The following is a 17,335-nucleotide window of genomic DNA, read 5'->3' on the forward strand; positions in this document are numbered from 1 at the left end:
GGTGAAAATGCCTTGATAAAGGTCAAAGGAAAATGACTGAAATGTAAAGCTACTGCTTTACATAAACTGCATAGATCAAGACCGGCCTGTGGGGTCTGTATTAATGTCTCCTGACTAGACATTATAATAGAACATAAGAAACAAAGGCTTCAGGGTTTCAGCAATACCAGACACTGTCAGTTTTATTTGTACGCATAGCAACAACACTAAGAAATGAGCTCAGGATTTTATACAGATCACTGAAAGGATTTTCTGTTGTATTTAGGTAGTGCAATTCCAACTCAAATGAAATATTAAGTGCGTTATTTTTGGATGATCTACTCAGAGCAACTTTGACTTCAGTTCCTTTCAGTTGACTTTTTCAAAGTATTCCTTGGACCCATCTGGAGTTGGCTTTATCTGGGGGAAATAAATAAAATAAAATATGACATGAAGCACATCTTTGTATCGTTTTAGTAGCGATTACAAATCTTTCTCTTTTAGTCAAATGCTTACTGTGGGTGATTTTGGGGTCCAGCTGGCCGGGCAAACCTCTCCATGGCTCTCCACAAACTGGAAAGCCTTAACAAGGCGCAGCGTCTCCTCAACAGAGCGGCCTACTGGAAGGTCATTGACGCTCATGTGTTTAATAACGCCATTGGGATCGATGATAAACAGCCCCCTACATGGAGATAGATTCATTTACTGGAAAAGCATCTTAAATTTGGTCATATTTACTAGTACAATGTCCAAGTCAAAATATACACAATGTGTGTGTACATTTGAAACTATATATACAGTGGAAGTATATTAACTAAAAACAAACAAAAGTGCCCTAATACTTACTACTGCCACTTAATGGAATATGTATTATTAAATTTAAGAATAAAAATAATACAATTTATTTAACAAGGATGATAAAATACCTCAGTGCTACTCCTGGCCCCTCCAGGAGGACGCCGTAGTCTCTGGACACTTGCTTGTTGAGATCAGCCAGCAAGGGGATGTGGATATTTCCCAATCCTCCATTCTACAGGCAAACAAGAATGAGGCCAAAGTTTAACAGGAGGATTATCACTTTGCTCAGATAAATCCTGTAGCTCGCTTGGACACAGTGTGTTATAGGGAAAAGTGCATTATTGTGCACTATGATTAGTGTCACAGTGGCTGAATGTTTCTACCTTTCGAGGGGTGTTGGTCCAAGCCAGGTGAGTAAAGTGAGAGTCCACAGACACTCCTACCACCTCACAGTTGATATCATGGAATTCCTTAGCCTTGTCACTGAACGCGATTATTTCTGTAGGGCAGACAAACGTACTGCAAAAAAGAACAACAATGAACATTAAGCCATGTGTGTCTATTATTTCATCCCGATTCCCTGCTTCTGAGGATGAACCCACATTGACAGCCTAAAGATTCATGATTACTGTAAATGGTACCACATACAAACCATGAGGATGGCTTTGTATTGCAATTGATACGGTCAGTTTTGCTACTGTGGCTTAGGACTACAATTGCTATAGCTTTAGGACCGTAATAGCCACAAATATTTTTCCACTAAAGTGTCTATCAGTGAACAGTTGATAACCTTGAATTTTTTTTTTTCAAAAATGATGTATGACTGCTAAGGGAACAACTATTTATAGTGTTTATAAGATACATAACTTGTCTTATGAACATTCTGAATCAATAAACAAAACTTTTAACAAAAGTGTGTGATTAGTGGAATAACAGCACCCCATGGTTGATTATTCTTAATCATTTCTGAATAAACAAGGATTGCAATATGACAGTGTGTTGTTACAATATAATATTCAGTGATACAAAATAGCATTAAAAATCATATGTAACCACAAAAGGAAGTCTTAGTGAAACAGCTTAAATCTTAAACGTTTTGTTATTATGATTTCACCAATCCGTTCACAACACACACTTTGTCAGAGATTACGCAAATACACTGCTTCATTAACCTGTTAAGGCGTAACTATGTCTGCTACAGGACTAATTTTTTTTTTACCCAGACACTTACAAATCAAGAGGGTAGAAAAACAGAACCAGGTATTTGCCCTTGTAGTTATCAAGGCTGATATCTTTGAATTCTCCATTGTGGACAGCTGTACCCTTGAAGAATGGAGCATGCTGGGTGACTGCTGCAGCCCATTTTGCAGTACCTGTAGTTTGGAGTAGATAAAGTGGCTAACATTATTATTGTCATTTTTTTAGTTAGTCTAAACTGTGTGCTAACTTTTTTCTTTACATACTGGTAGAGAAGCAGGCTCTCTGTGCAGCAGCTCTGATCCCAGACGGAGCTGAAGATCCACTCCTCAGTGCACTCACTGCTGCTCTGCTTGCCTGTAGATAGAGATCAGAGAGAGACTGAGCCAAGCTCCATGTTCAACCCCAAAACTGTGCAAACAATTTAGTTGCAAGGTTCACTGAAGATTTGGGGAAGAAAAAAACCCCCACAAAACCACACAATCAAGAGCAGCACTTTTTTTCAACTGTTTTCAAATTCAGTACATGTCCGTACACCACGTAATGAGGATAAAAGTATTAAGGGACTATTGATTAATGTTATTAATTATTAATAGTTTATTATTAATGATTAATCATTAATGCTTTGATGTAATTCTTAACCTGGACATGTTAACCAGTACTCTCAACAATGTGTCTTTATCTGGGTTTCCATTCAAGGGCGTTACTTTGGTTTTAGAAAGTGGGTGGGGAGGTTGGCACCGTGACTTGCAAAGTGTCGTCTTCTCTGCACAAGTTTAACACAGTGAGACAGTTTGCATGTCTAGGCATGCGAATATGGGGAAAAAAGATATTCATAAACATATTACAAATAATACAGCAGTTTAACAGTGCTATGGGTGGCACTGTAGGCATGGCGTAAATGTTGATATTTTATAATCTAATTAATTAGATTTAATTATTAGTTAAGCAAAGAAAGAACACGAATGCATATAACGTACAATGTGGAACGTACAGAACTGAATGCATATGACATATATAAGGAACAGCGTTTCCCAAAAGTCTCCATACACAGGAGGAATTAAGACATTATTGCAGAATGTCTTCCAAAGTTTTCAATATTTATATTAATCACTTAGCTTATATTAGATATTTTTAGATAGTTTAAGAACACCCTTGACAAAATAAAGGCATGGCGTAAGCAGGAAAAGATTGTTTAATGGAATGCTTTCAAAGTGCAGTTACATGGACACGTAACACCTGATGTGTTAACAAGGGTTGATTATGTGTGTATGGGGTTTTTTTTAACGTCATGTAAGATTTTGCTAAAAAATTGCTAATTTCCTCTATGTACAGCAATTTTTAGGCCCCCCTGTAGCTTACCTATAGTTTTCAATATAGTAAAACTTAGTGGAAAAATATACTATATATAAGATTTAAAGTTGAAAAAAAGCTGATTGGAAATCTAAACGACACTAAATGAAAACAGAATAAAAAAAATATATAAATATCTGGAAATATCAGCTAATAATAATATTAATAATAATAATAATAATAATAATAATAATAAATTGTGTATTTAATACAGCAATCCCTTTTGTTACAGTATTATATCAGAGACCTAATAGAGAGGAAAGAGTATATTTTATAACTGATTGTTGTCTGTGTTAGTTTTATTTTCCCACTGTGTAGATTAGACATGTCTGCAATTAATCCCCATATTTTTATAGCAACCTGCCTGAATATTATTATACACTATGCGGAAATTTAATCAGCATGCTTTGCTTGATCATTCTCCCCAAAACAGGATATGCATCAAACAAAACTGTGATACCAAACTAAAAAAAAACATATTTTAGATGAAATTAATCGATTTAATCTGATATTACAGGTGACAGTGGGTGTAATGATTAAGTGCGCCGCAGAGAGGAAGCGCTGCTGCTGCTGGGACAGAGAGAGGAAGGTTAAACTACTTCGATCACCTGCGAACTCCCACAGCCTTAATAATCTAATATATGGCTAATACAATGCTAAAGTTAGGATTAATTGCCCTAAAAATCTCAAATTAATCGAATGCAAATCTTGTAAGCCGTCTGAACAGGCTGCTTTTCGCCACGCTGAAAACTCACACAAGTCTGGAGAAGTCTTCCAAAGGTGGCTGCCATCTTGAAAGTGTGTGCTGCAGTTTGAACGTCAAGAGCGCGCACCGGCTGCGCAGCCCGTCCTGCGTTCACGCAACGTCACGTGACTCATACGGAAGCCTTGAGCACTCTCATGCTGGACGTAGGCATGTGTTGTCTGAATGACCTCCATCGATACATGGGTCAAATTATTCACGTTTTTGTCCTGGATTCTTTTCCTTTTTTTTGCTTAAATTAAACCACCACGTTGTGTGATCACTTAAATGGATCCCAATTTGGAGTACTGGAAAAACAACGGGAAGGTGATTTACCTGTGCACTACAGCAATAATATGGACTTATTATAATCTTAACTTTGATTATTTTGTAACATCTGTGCCATGCTGTTTCATGCAATATTATATAGTCTTTCCTGAGCAGACTTCGCATCTGGTTGAATATTCTTGATCCCACCTCTTTGCTGTCCTCTGATGTGAGTATAGGATCCACTCTGTGTCATCACACACCAAGTGTCACCATTATGATAACTGCATTTGTTTTAACTAATCACAAGGTCTAACAGTGAAAAACAGTTAGAGGTCTAACATCAGACAACAGACATTCCACCATTTATTGCCCCTTTATATGTCCACCTTTCATACATGACTTGCTTCAATAAGACTATAATGCTGTTTAGTCATTTAGGCTTAGTCAGGTCAAATCAGGTAGAATGTAACTGTCGTCTTATACAGTGGAATAAAATGTTCACATTGTCTGATACAATGTACCACACTTCAGGAGCACAGTATTGAAGAATTTTTCCCTATTCCCCAATAAAACCAGTTGATCTTACAAATCAAAAGGTGAGAAGTTTATTCTTCTGCAAAGGAAGCAAACATCAGCAAGACAACAGAAATAAGCCCTCAATTAGAGGAGGTGTAGCTCTATTATAGTGAGGTGTAAACAATAGACAGTTTTTTCCTTAGGTTACGAAATAATGAATATTCTTGATTGCTGCTTCATCTCCTTCAAAGAAAGTTGTTCTTTATCACCTTAAGCAGCTGATGTGCACAGGAACATTCACTGAACCATCATAGAAAAATTGTGATTAAATAGAACACAGAGAAGCTCAATTCTTCAACACACAGTACAAGGGATGAGACAATAAGTAAAACTTTGCAGCACAGTACAGCAAATTGTATACAATACAATACGTACACTGGACAGTGCACAGCACAATGTACATTAACTAGACAGCTAAACATAAATATTATACACTTGAACTAGATGGTATAATATCATATATTTGCAGTATATAAACATCATATCCTTAACAGCATGCAAACAGTCCAGAAGATTTCATTGTGTTATAAATTCAGTTTATTTTAGATGAGACTTTTGTCTTATTGATTCTTGGAGAGTATGCTTTGTGGACTTTTCCCAGTACAGTATGAAAAGGTTGCTTTTGGACTGATATTTAGAACTGGTGCTGATGCCTATGATGTTCTGAAATGTATTTGTTGTGAAGGTGCAACTTCTAAAGATAGGAAATGTTTATTATACTGTATTTGTTATGCATTAGCACTGTTTTTTCTGTATAATACTGTATTGGGATACTGCTTTAAAGGTTGTGAGATCAAATTCCAAACTCCAGGGTTAGAACATTGAACAGAAACCATAAACCTCAAATGAAAAATGGCTGATTAAGCAAATAATGTACTGTAATATAGTATAAGAAATCCATAATCCATAAGTTTAGCTAGTGTTGATGAGTGTTTTTGCTCTTAGGTTGAAATTAGTAATGCTCGTTCTCTGGTCAGAAGGGATGGGGATCAGCTGAAGGATGAAAAGGTAGCTATAGGCTCTTTACTATGAGAATATGGGACTTTTATTTTACAATTATTCGTGCTTTATGTCTATATTTATCACTATGTTTTTTGTTGTTGTTGCTGTTTACTAGGTCTCCAATGCCTGGAATCTTTCTCTTGTAAGCTGCTATTGCTTTCCTATACTATGATAATGTAATGTGTTTGAGTCATTTTTGCTTGTCGAAGTAAAATGCCTCACATAAAGCAAGTAGGTTAAGAAATAAATAATAGTTAATCCCAATGACAGAATTATTATAAGTGTATTTAAAAAATAAAAAATGACTATGTTGTCCCTCCTAGTGCTCGGTGCACGCTGATACCGGAGAGCCGATTTCCACTGTGTTTCGTCCACAAGGTAACAATCACTCACAGTTGTTGTTAATACATTGCAATGTAAATGTCCAAACTGGAAGAATTTTAATGCGTGCTTGTTAGTTTACTGTGTCTATCCTGAATCCTATAATAACAGTCTCTGTAATCTTGATTCTCAGCTTTTCTGCCTATATCAGCTCCTATGGTGAGTATTTGTGCTTTGTACTATTCATAAAATGGCTACTCAAATTGCACATATTTGTTACCATAGCGATTGTAGTGTGCGTTTACAACTAATTTAATTTACATAATTTAATTATCACTTTTTTAGAGGACTAATTCATTATTTCACTTTTGTCCTGTAGGTTATAGCAAGTTTTGTGCCACATAAAGGAGTGACACCTGCCCTATTTTGGCAGGTAATGCTGTTTAAGTATTGACTTTCTATTCTTATTATTTGTATCATTCATACTCTTTTCATGACTGAGAGTATCTTTAAACCCCCATCTACAGTTTCTGCTGCAGAGCTACTGTGCAGGTTTCAACCACGCCAACAGAAATGCAACAGCCACATCGGTAACAAAGATTGTTTGTTTTCATCTTCCATCCATCTGCAACTCCACATCACTATAATCCATAATAATTTATCTCTCACATACCTAAGAGGAATTTTGTCAGGTTTTCTGTAATAAATTGAAATGACTTTTTTGGCCATGGAGCATATTGAGCAGAACTTAATTTTTTTTTGTTTGTTTGTTTGCTAAGGAGAACAAGATCTCAATGAAACAGAATCTTCTTATCATTGGAACGGTGGCATATTCAACATTTGCAGGAGTGAGAATTTCTTTGCTCATTAATTCTAGACATTTTGCAGAACAACCTGTTTTAAAGTCACAAAAACTAAACCCTTAGATGCATACATCAACTGTAATATTAATGACCTGTTTTCAGGCCCTTCCTCAAATTATAATCAAGCGCCTGGCAGTCAGCAGTAGTTCAGCTCAGGCCTTCTGTAGGTCAGTGCTGCCTGTTCCTCTGTCAGGTCAGTAAAGCAGTCTATTGTGTCCTTTCAGTTTCCTGTCTAATACAAGCATTTATTCACAGTGGTTTCTACTCCTGTTTCACTTCTACAACTTATTTGGTTATAAACAAACTATTAATCATCACTTTTGGCTGAATATACACTGAGGATACATTTAACTGACCCTGGTCAAAGACACTGAGATTACTTTTCCCCCCAATTCTGATGTCCGATGTGACCATCAGTGGAAGATCTTTACATGATTTAATGAACTGAGCTGCTACAACATGACTGGCTGATTGGATAGTTGCACAAATAAGCAGATGTTCCTGACCTGTATTTACATCCAAACCCATAACGCAGCCATTACTGTATTTGAAGCAGTTCATATTATTCAATTGGTCATGCAAACAGCATAGCATAGTAGTAAGAGGATGCATTTTTAATTTCAGTTTTCTTCTGCTATGTAAATTATGAGAATTGATTCAACAAATTTTCAACTTTTTTCCAATTTTGATTATAGACTTCTAAATATTTAAAAAATCAGGTTTATAATGTAGTAACTTTTAGTTTAAACATTTACATAGTAGTTATAATAAAAGGATTTTTACTCTCTAGCTTGTTTGGCTGCCTTCAGCGTCTTTGTGGTGAGAAGTGAAGAATCAGAGAATGGAATAAAAGTATTTGACGCCAGCGGGAATTTGGTTGGTGTCTCGAGGGAAGCTGGGTTCAAGGTGAGTATGTGTCAGGAGTGTTATGTTTCATTTTTTTATTGTGGTTTGGAGGTCTGGTGTGGTTGATACCAGTCATTAGAAGTGTCTGAATGGAAATCTTACTGCACTTTCCACACTACTGTTCTTTAACAATTTCCTCTGTCTCTCTCAGGCTGTAAAGGAGACTGCCATATCTCGAGCTACACTTTTTGGTACCACTGCACTTGTTCCTAATCTACTGGCCCTCCTCCTCAGGAGGTAATTAGCAACTCGTTACTCTTATGTCAGGAGATATGTAAATATGTGAAAACCGTATCATCACGCTCACATGCACTTTTTGAACATCCCATTCCATATTTAGCCCCCTTTATTGTTATATTAATCTCCACTCTTCTGGGAAGGCTTTGGCTGTAGTGATTTGTGCTCATTCAGCTATAAGAACCAGGAGGTCAGGTACTGATGTTGGACAAAGAGGCCTGTAGTATAGTTGTTGACCAGTTCATCCCAAGGTGTTCAGCAGGGTTGAGGTCAGGGCCCTTTGAAGCTTCTTCTATACCAGTATACTTTGTATACTTCATGGAGCTTGCTTTGTGCATAAGGACACTGAAATGAATCTGTAATCCTACAACATACAAAAACAATTGTGTGCTTCTAGGTTTAGGGAATAACCACATACAGGAGTGATGGTCACATATCCACATTGTTTAGCCATAAATAGTGTATTTTAATCAGAGCTCATTCATTGTCTGTCCTGGAAAAATCTAGATTAATATTTGTTTTTTTTGTTTCAGGGGAAAGTTGGCCCAGAGAAACTCAATGATGTTAGCTCCTGTTAGACACATTAGCACTGCCATTGTCCTTGGCTTGATGATCCCTGTGTCCTTCAGTCTGTTTCCACAACTTGGCAAGGTAATGTATATCAAACTGTTGTGATAGTTGGTGCACCATTCTCCGCTGATAAGTTGTACAAGCTGCCGCATGTTTGATCAACTCTGAATGTTATTTTTGTTTGCATCACTTAGGGATATTTAACAAACCTTGTATATTTTTCCCCAAATTAAACAATATCGATTTTCCCGATTTGGAATAAAACATTGACTGAAGATGAAAGAATACATGTTTTACTCAACAAAAACAGTCGGTCTGCACCCCTGTTAATGAGCATGGCCATTCTCGGTCCACTAAGCTTCATATCTCACCTCCTGCTACTTTTTTGTTGGGTCACACAGGACCCCAGTCCGAATTACACACATACTTTAGAATTAGAATTCTAATATTATTCACTGGTTCTGTTTTTGAAATATGCTAAATGTCAATTGTTTGGTGTCTCTTTTCTTAGATTAAAAAGGAGCATGTAGAAAAGGAGCTGCAAAGCTTAACAGAGGATGGGGAGCTCTATTACCACAGAGGACTCTAACTGTTACAAAAAACCAACACTCATATCTCTCGAACAGGTTCCTCAAGGATTATTAGCATCTTTAAGAGCTTCTATATGGAGACCTGTCTGAAAAAGAAAGCAGTGTGGTAGGAGTCCTCCAGTGGGATAAACAAAAGGATTATTTGAAGATGTACATTTTCATCCCAGAAGAATATACCAATGCACTTATACCTGCTGCTCAGTTCAATACATAAAACACCCCAGCTACATTTATTTCGACAGGATACAATGCAACCGTAAAGCTGAGCAGACTAATAAAGGATTAATGCCATTAAAAAAGAAAAAAAAAACACAAACACACCTGCACGTTTCTCAGCACATCAGACCACAATAGTATCATACAAGTTGTAGATAATAAAACCATGACATTTGGTAATTGGAACAGTTTTCATGTTTTGATTTAATAGCATTTTAGACAGAATGGGTTTAAAAACTATTGCTATTGTTATATCATTGTTAATTTCACACTTGGAGAACTTTAACACTGGACCTTAATTTTTTTTTCTGTCATTTGAAATGGTTAGACAGCATCATTTAAGAGAACATGTGATACATGTATGAAAAGTGCATATAATATTTTTTGGCACAAGCACTCACAAGGTAATGACTGCATAACTGATGTAGGGCAAGAAATAAAAAAAAAAAAAATCAAAAGATGTTTAATAGAAGATGGAGAGGGGGAAAAAAAAAAAAACATGCACGAAACCTGCTTTAGAAACTCGTGTGTTTTTCCTATTTGATCTTAGACTAATGCTTCCTGAAACTAAATCACAACCGAATATGATTACAGTGGCAGCAAAATAGTGTTCTGTAATTATACATATTAAACTTTATTAGATTTATTTTGGCATAAAAATATCTAAATCATCTACATTTTCCAAAACTGATGAAGTACTACCACAAAATACTCCCCGTTTTGACTGTTTTCAAGTTCAAAACGTCGCCGTAAAAATGTGTACAAATGTAAAAGTAACCATCCATACCTGTATATTCATCAAGTAAATGTTAAGTGCTTCCTAAGAAGAACCTTCCTGGAAAGAAAAGGAGTAATATACATAATAATAATAATAATAATAATAATAATAATAGTCTTGGTCACTGAATGTGTCTAGATCATCATAAAATCTCTATCAAACTCTTTTTGCATTTACACACATTGATAAAATCATACGATCACACAGTGATTTCTTCCGTTAGGCTCTCCTAGGTCTTGTAGGTTCATGGGTGACTTGGATTGTTTAGATCTTCAGGAGCTGCTCCGCTGCAGCTAAGTGGAAGAGGAAGTTCTCGGTTGCTGGAGGAAACTGTCGTCGCTTCAGCGTGTCCAGCGTCAGCTTCGCGTTGTCCCCTTCCTCAGCAAGGGACGCCAAGTTACTAAGGATCTCTTTAGTCTTTACAGAGATATCCTAATTAAAGACAGAGAGACTGTTTTAATATTGATTAACAGCTACAGGATATTTTTCCCCCTTGGTTTCCTCTCCAAATCAGTTTACCTTGATAACTTGAGCATCTGTGCGATCAGTGTCCTCTGCAGACTGGACAATCAAGTGGCCAATCTCCTTATGCAGTTTTCCCATGGTCATGGCCTCTGCAAAAACAACAGCATTTCTTAATGCAGCTAATGTGTACTGGAATTATATTCCAATCTACACCCATTATATTCCAATCTACACCCAAGGGTGGTTGTAGCTCAGGTGGATAAGGCACTAGGTTGTTGATCAGAAGATAAAGGTTCAAGCCCCAGCACCGACAAGCTGCCACTGTTGGCAGCTCAAGAATCCCCCCCCAACCCCCCGCTCCAGGGGCCATGGATGGGGTATGTGAAGAAATAATTTCACTGTGCAATAATGTATATGTGACAAATAAAGGCTACTTGACTTATTCCAAATCGGAACAAACAGTACAGTGTACACATCATGAGGCTCATTTTTGAAAGTCTTACCTTTTGCATGTTGAGCTATGGTGATCTCACTGTCTGGAAGATTCACGAAAACATCGAAGAGATCTGATCTGTTTATAACTTCAGGATCCACAAAGCCGGCAACGTATCCTGAGACGTAGAAAGATACGAAAGGTTTTCTTAGATTTGTGTGGGTAATTTAATTGGAGGAAGAGATTTCTGTAAAATAGCTGCTTAGTTGGATAACAAGTCAGGCTGCAGTCTTCATTGTTAAAGATGAATAAGCCCATTATATACAAATTACCCACAACACAGAACATATTTAATATTGTGGACTGCAGGATTATACAAATAAATGGTACAAATAAATCTATATAACAACAGTCTAGTCTGGACCTAAGCTTTTAGGTTTAATCAACAATATGAAAATAAAATATAGACCCCTTCAGAATAGACCTTTTGATATAAAATTAAAAAAAGTGTGTTCTACATCTACGTTCTACTGAAAAGTAATATAAACCCTGTTTTAAATCACCAGCATACATCCTTGCATCCATATATCAAGAACTATACTGTTTGTGAGATAATTACACATAGGTGCACATAGTTTGCAGCAAAAAAAAACCCTTTTCTTTAAGTCTACCCCGAGTTTTGCGGTAGAACTATGTTTCCTTATATTTATTTGGTCATGTAGAGGTCAGAGGCATGAATAAAGCTAGTACAATTTAAAGAAAAATAGCATCACCTATTCTACTGTCAACAACTTAGACTGGTCATACATGTATCCCCATCATATGACAGCTACCTGTGGCTGTGGCCTTGTTGCTTTACCTGTGCATGATCTGAGGTTGTCCAACTCTCTGTCCTCCAGGTGGACATAAGGGTGGAGAATGGACCAGTCTTTCCTATGCCAGGTCAGGGCTGGAAGTGCTCTGGTGTTAAAAGTAAAAACACAATCTGTTGGACAGGAAGGGCTAAATTCCTACTGGTCTGTTTTTCCCTTTTTCAATTATGCTTTGCAGAATAGGAAACCGCATTTTCCATAGATTAATGTTTATTGCAAACACTCGATATTCATAAGGTGCATCCCAAAGTGCATACTTGTGCACTATTCTACACCATTCTGTAGTATAAATTGTATGAATGGTGTGTTATAAAGAGTAATAAAAAAAATCTCTTTCCTACAAACCCACACAGAGAACAAAAATGTCATTACTATGACCCATTTAGCCTTCACCTTACTGAGGGATGGTAAGAAGATGGCATTGCTATGTCTTTTTTTCAATTTATTTTCTTAATAAGGCTAAATAAATCCTATAGAAGCAATATTTACAAACAGGGTGATTAGAATGGATATAAGTAATCAATAGTGCTTGTACAAGATGATGCAATTTCATTGCAAGTGAAACATAATATAAACCTTAAAAGGTAGACCTATCACCATAATGAGCACCTTGTGAACTCTAGCAGAGCCTCAACACGAGGATGGTAGATCACGATCCTTTTCTTCAGCATCAGTGCTGTGTACAGGATGATGGTCTCCATTCCAAACTGAGACACCACATCTGGATTAGATGCACAAATACAAGTCACTTCTTCTCGCCTCGAACCACGAATCCGACCTTATTCCATATTTTCAAATTGAATCATTGTGGAGTGACGAGCTTAATCAGTTGTGCAGCCAGTAAATGTTCTGTATAGAGGGTCTTACAAATAATAAGAGAAACAATACAGCTAATAACAATTACAATCATATTTATTGTACGTGGTGTGGTCTGTCAGAGAGCTGTGCTCATATCTTACCTTTAACGGATCCAGCCAAATAGGCTTTTCTAACATCGTAGTCCTTGATGAGGAAGGAGCCGTTCTCATCGCTTTGACAGATGCCCTTTGTTAGGACAGCAATGTAGCCTTCCATCATCTTCACTGGACTGCCATGCTTCATGTACATCCTGATGAACGTATAGGTTTTGACAAACGTATGATAGATGTATATGCGTAGTCGTAACTGAGATAAATGTTCATTACCAAACAATCTTTTGTAAAAATCATTTCAAATTTTAAAAATAAATAAAAACTTAATATCAAAAGATACACCTTACCTACACAGGACTCGGCTGAATGCGGCATACTTTTCCGGGTTGAAATCCTTTGCTGTAATAACTATAGAGAAATGTGTAACCTATGGCAGAAAAATGAATTGCTACTAGCATACACTATATTGCCAAAGGTTTTGGAACACCCCTACAAATCATTGAATTCAGGTGTTGTTTTTCAGGGGTTGGGCTTGGCCCCTTCATTCCATTGAAAGCAACTCTTAATGCTTCAGCATACCAAGACATTTTGGACAATTTCATGCTCCCAACTTTGTGGGCACAGTTTGGAGATGTCCCCTTCCTGGCCAACTCCATATTAAAGCCTAAGGATTGGATGGGATGTCATTAAAGTTCATGTGCATGTAAAGACATGGACGAGCGAGTTTAATGTGGGAAAACTTGACTTGCCTGCACAGAGTCCTGACCTCAACCTGATGGAACACCTTTGGGGATGAATTAGAGCAGAGACTGCGAGCCAGGCCAAAACTGGGATGTCTGCCTTTACATGCACATGAATTTAATATAGAGTTGGCCTGCCCTTTAACAGCTTTAACAGCTTCAATTCTTCTAGGAAGGCTAAACCACAAGGTTTAAGAGTATGTTTATGAGAATTTATTTGATCATTCCACTAGAAGTGCAGTTGTGAGGTCAGGCACTGATGTTGGATGAGATGGCCTCGCTCACAGTCTCCGCTCTAATTCATCCCAAAGGTGTTCTATCAGGTTGAGGTCAGGACTCTATCAAGTTCCTCCACACCAAACTCTCTCATCCATGTCTTTATGGACCTTGCTTTATGCACTGGTGTGCAGTCATGTTGGAACAGGAAGGGGTCATCTCCAAACTGTTCCCACAAAGTTGGGAGCATGAAATTTTCCAAAATGTCTTGGTATGCTGTTAAGAACTCTTAAGCGTTAAGAGTTCTTTTAACTGGAACGAAGGGGCCGAGTCCAACCCCTGAATTCAATGATTTGAAGGGGTGTCCCAAAAAAGTGCATAAGCACATTGAATTTGAAAACACAAACAAACAAACAAACAAACAAAAACAGACAAAAACTTTGCCGATACTCTCGACTCCTTCGAATCGATTCAACCGAAGAATCACAAGCATGGAACCGATTCATCATCACTGGCAGCAGATATATCTTATTATTGTTCGATATTTTCGTGCTACTCCTAGCAGAATGCACTAAACTGATCTGTGTACCTTGCTGAGGGCAGTGGGCTCCTGGACCTCGGTGGTGGTGAGGTAGTACCAGTTCCGGTGGTACTGACCGAACACGAAGGCGTGCAGCTCGGGGGAGTCGCGAGACAAACAGCACTTCCGCATTAAGAGCTCGCGCAGCTCGGTGCTAACTGCTGGGAAGCACCAGACCCACAGCGTGTCTGCGTTCACGTCCTTCTCTGAGAAGATAATCAGATGCAATATTGCAAAACGTCTAAGACACTGTCAATGAGCTTGGGTTTTGTGTTGTGCTCTCACCGATCAATCCAATGCTCAACATCAGCTGAGTCTCAGACACTGCCATCATATCCGGTGTCCGGTTCGTGTCTGACCCAGGGGGGAAAAAACTCACTAACTCAAGTTAATCAACAGAAACTCGTTAATTACTCATTCATCAAGACTTTTGTTAGCCACGGCCTTACTAAAGACGCGGCCCCATGTTGAGTTACACTTCCTTCAGCAAGCGCCCAGGGCAAAATAATCTGTCTGTCTGTTCCCTCATAAATATAACTACAACAACTGTTATAACCCTGGCAGCTAGTTAAATAACTCTATAACCGCGTTTGACATCATATGTAGTAGTACCATACTCATCTAAAAAAAATTAAATAAATAAATGAAAATCCACCAAAAATGTGAATCTTTCACCATAAACACCCACTAACCGTACCAAAATAGTGCGATTTGTGCTGAAATCAGAGGTGAAATCTCAAATGCCTCATCATTTGATACGAAGTGCACTAGATAAGCTGTAAAAATGAACTCTGTCACACCCTAGATAGTGCACTTGTATAGGGATTATGCGCTATTTAAATATTAGCCAAAGAATGCGTAGATCCACTTCTTCATTTTTTTAACCATCTAAACCTGTCGGTTATGTTGTACCGACTCTGCCCCCTAGTGATCTGGTGGTGTTATTGTGTAAAGCATCCATTATGTTTGGCTATTCTCAAGTTCCTAGCTCTCTCCTCTGAAAAACATTTTACCCTGAGCAATTATTCAGTTAATCATACGGACAAATTCACAATCATATCATAAGCTCCTATAAATCAGTCTTATACGTTTACTTACATATATTTTAGAGCATATATGGTTTTGATGTATCACCCAAATAAATGACCTCTTATGGCTCCTGGGTGAAGGGTAAGGGGTCTGGATTAAAAGGTCTGCATTTATAAGAGCTTGTGGAGAGAACCTATAGAGACTGCTTTCTTGCAGAGCCTAGAAATTTGTGAAGCAGCCTGTATGTGATGTTGAGTGATTATTCATTCCGTAAATAATTAAAAGGTGTATTGCTTACTATGTTGTCAAGTATATGGCATGTGTCTAATTAATTAATTAATTAGTAAAAGGAATAAAACCTACTGGGACATGCGGTCTTATGAAATAATTAAAGGGTGTTTTAATAAGTCATTTTAAGTAAATCTGGAGTATCCATTTTGTAGGGTCCTAGGTAAGTTTTTATTAAAATATACATTAATATAAAACCAATAACTATTAGAGCTGTTATACACTATATTGCCAAAGGTTTTGGGACGTATGCCTTTACCTGAACATGAATGTAATATGGAGTTGGCCCACACTTTGCAGCTATAACTTGTCAAGTTCCTCCACACCAAACTCTCTCATTCATGTCTTTATGGACCTTGCTTTGTGCACTGGTGTGCAGTCATGTTGGAACAGGAAAGGGGTCATCCCCAAACTGTTCCCACAAAGCTGGCAGCATGAAAAGCATTAAGAGTGTTTAATGCTGAAGCGTTAAGAGTGGAACCAAGGGGCCAAGCTCAACCCCCGAAAAACAACACCTGAATTCAATGATTTGGAGTTTGGAGGAGTGTCCCAATACCTTTGCCAGTATAGTGTAGAAAACTATACCACAGATGAATACCATTCTCAAATCTGACTGTTATAAATGATGATTGAATGTGTAAGGAATAAAACATGACAGGGCATACTATTTTATACAGATCTATAATGTCTGTATATACAGTATATTCAGTCGGTTATGTTGTTCGTTTAAAACGCAGTTTTATCTCTGAAGTTTGTTTTCTGAATGATATTTGCTGTGGATTTTGTCTGGTTGTATATTACACATACAGCTGTTGTTCTAGAAGCTGTCATCTGATCCATAAATGAAGACAAGCTCCTTTTCTCTGTCCAGCTGTTTGCACACCTGTGAGTCTGTTTGTTTTGGATATACAATGCATAGTTTTCTCAGCCTGTCAGTCAAATCAGCCCTGCCATTATAGTTTACATTTACATTTGGCAGACGTCCTTATGCAGAGCAACATACAAAGGTGCTTTGAAGTCTCCATAAATGAAAACATCAGTACTGGTTCATTAGCATCGTTATAGTCGTGATAATATCACGACAGGTGATGTGAGTCTAACCTCAGCTCACAACATTTTGGGTGCAAACACATAACACTTTGTCTAGAGGTAGTTTCAGGTGATGTTTTTTTTTAATGTACATCTTTAAATTATTTTACTGGTGTTGCTCTCTAAGGGCTGTTCCAGTACTTTATGAGGCATACAGATGATTTCTTTTTGAGCTAGTCAGTGTTTGCAAAAAGACATAATTAAACTATAATAAATAATACACTATAAACATATATGATAGCCACTATTATGGTGGTTACACGTGTGACGTCACATCCGGAAAGTCTTAACAAAGCGAGGCACAGGTGTTCTCT

At 37.5% G+C, this 17,335-nt stretch overlaps 3 protein-coding genes across 4 annotated transcripts; 1 reads left to right on the forward strand and 2 right to left on the reverse strand.

The window, feature by feature from the left end:
- Positions 1-155: 155 nt before the first annotated feature.
- On the reverse strand, positions 156-4,199 carry prdx3 (peroxiredoxin 3). The gene is made up of 7 exons (XM_058381084.1): positions 4,083-4,199; positions 2,241-2,331; positions 2,009-2,150; positions 1,161-1,296; positions 906-1,009; positions 496-661; positions 156-399 (listed from the first exon to the last, which is right to left on the reverse strand). Exons 1-7 carry the CDS (start codon positions 4,116-4,118, stop codon positions 349-351), a joined length of 726 nt encoding a protein of 241 aa, XP_058237067.1. The 5' UTR covers positions 4,119-4,199; the 3' UTR covers positions 156-348.
- sfxn4 (sideroflexin 4) lies at positions 4,142-9,806 on the forward strand. The gene is made up of 14 exons (XM_058381058.1): positions 4,142-4,396; positions 4,500-4,565; positions 5,861-5,923; positions 6,033-6,059; positions 6,241-6,295; positions 6,432-6,457; positions 6,618-6,671; positions 6,766-6,828; positions 7,018-7,086; positions 7,204-7,294; positions 7,892-8,007; positions 8,159-8,244; positions 8,778-8,895; positions 9,326-9,806. The coding sequence occupies exons 1-14, from the start codon at positions 4,358-4,360 to the stop codon at positions 9,401-9,403; spliced, it is 951 nt and encodes a 316-aa protein (XP_058237041.1). The 5' UTR covers positions 4,142-4,357; the 3' UTR covers positions 9,404-9,806.
- A 34-nt stretch (positions 9,807-9,840) lies between these two features.
- dennd10 (DENN domain containing 10) lies at positions 9,841-17,311 on the reverse strand. 2 transcript variants are annotated; one of them, XM_058381036.1, is made up of 9 exons: positions 14,901-17,311; positions 14,625-14,821; positions 13,427-13,506; positions 13,128-13,276; positions 12,778-12,889; positions 12,156-12,256; positions 11,367-11,474; positions 10,918-11,012; positions 9,849-10,830 (listed from the first exon to the last, which is right to left on the reverse strand). In XM_058381036.1, the coding sequence occupies exons 1-9, from the start codon at positions 14,947-14,949 to the stop codon at positions 10,663-10,665; spliced, it is 1,059 nt and encodes a 352-aa protein (XP_058237019.1). In that variant the 5' UTR covers positions 14,950-17,311; the 3' UTR covers positions 9,849-10,662. The 2 variants fall into 2 exon arrangements, with proteins under 2 accessions (XP_058237028.1, XP_058237019.1); XM_058381045.1 differs by lacking the exon at positions 14,901-17,311 and having other exon boundaries at positions 9,841-10,830; positions 13,427-13,487; positions 14,625-14,758.
- Positions 17,312-17,335: the final 24 nt, after the last annotated feature.

This window comes from Hemibagrus wyckioides, linkage group LG03 (assembly GCF_019097595.1).
Source record: "Hemibagrus wyckioides isolate EC202008001 linkage group LG03, SWU_Hwy_1.0, whole genome shotgun sequence".
NCBI classification, from domain to species: domain Eukaryota; kingdom Metazoa; phylum Chordata; class Actinopteri; order Siluriformes; family Bagridae; genus Hemibagrus; species Hemibagrus wyckioides.

Bases quoted from the DNA above. Each gene is read 5' to 3' on its own strand.
- sfxn4 (XM_058381058.1), top strand. From the start codon at position 4,358: ATGGATCCCAATTTGGAGTACTGGAAAAACAACGGGAAG. The intron at 4,566-5,860 runs GTGAGTATAGGA...TTTTGCTCTTAG, and splicing joins CCTCTTTGCTGTCCTCTGAT to GTTGAAATTAGTAATGCTCG. The intron at 8,008-8,158 runs GTGAGTATGTGT...TGTCTCTCTCAG, and splicing joins CGAGGGAAGCTGGGTTCAAG to GCTGTAAAGGAGACTGCCAT.
- prdx3 (XM_058381084.1), bottom strand. From the start codon at position 4,118: ATGGCAGCCACCTTTGGAAGACTTCTCCAGACTTGT. The intron at 2,332-4,082 runs GTGAGTTTTCAG...CTCTATCTACAG, and splicing joins GAAGACTTCTCCAGACTTGT to GCAAGCAGAGCAGCAGTGAG. The intron at 1,010-1,160 runs GTAGAAACATTC...GTTTGCCTGTAG, and splicing joins GGACCAACACCCCTCGAAAG to AATGGAGGATTGGGAAATAT.
- dennd10 (XM_058381036.1), bottom strand. From the start codon at position 14,949: ATGATGGCAGTGTCTGAGACTCAGCTGATGTTGAGCATTGGATTGATC. The intron at 12,890-13,127 runs GTAAGATATGAG...CATCTAATCCAG, and splicing joins TTTGGCTGGATCCGTTAAAG to ATGTGGTGTCTCAGTTTGGA. The intron at 11,475-12,155 runs GTAAAGCAACAA...TCTACGTCTCAG, and splicing joins CAACCTCAGATCATGCACAG to GATACGTTGCCGGCTTTGTG.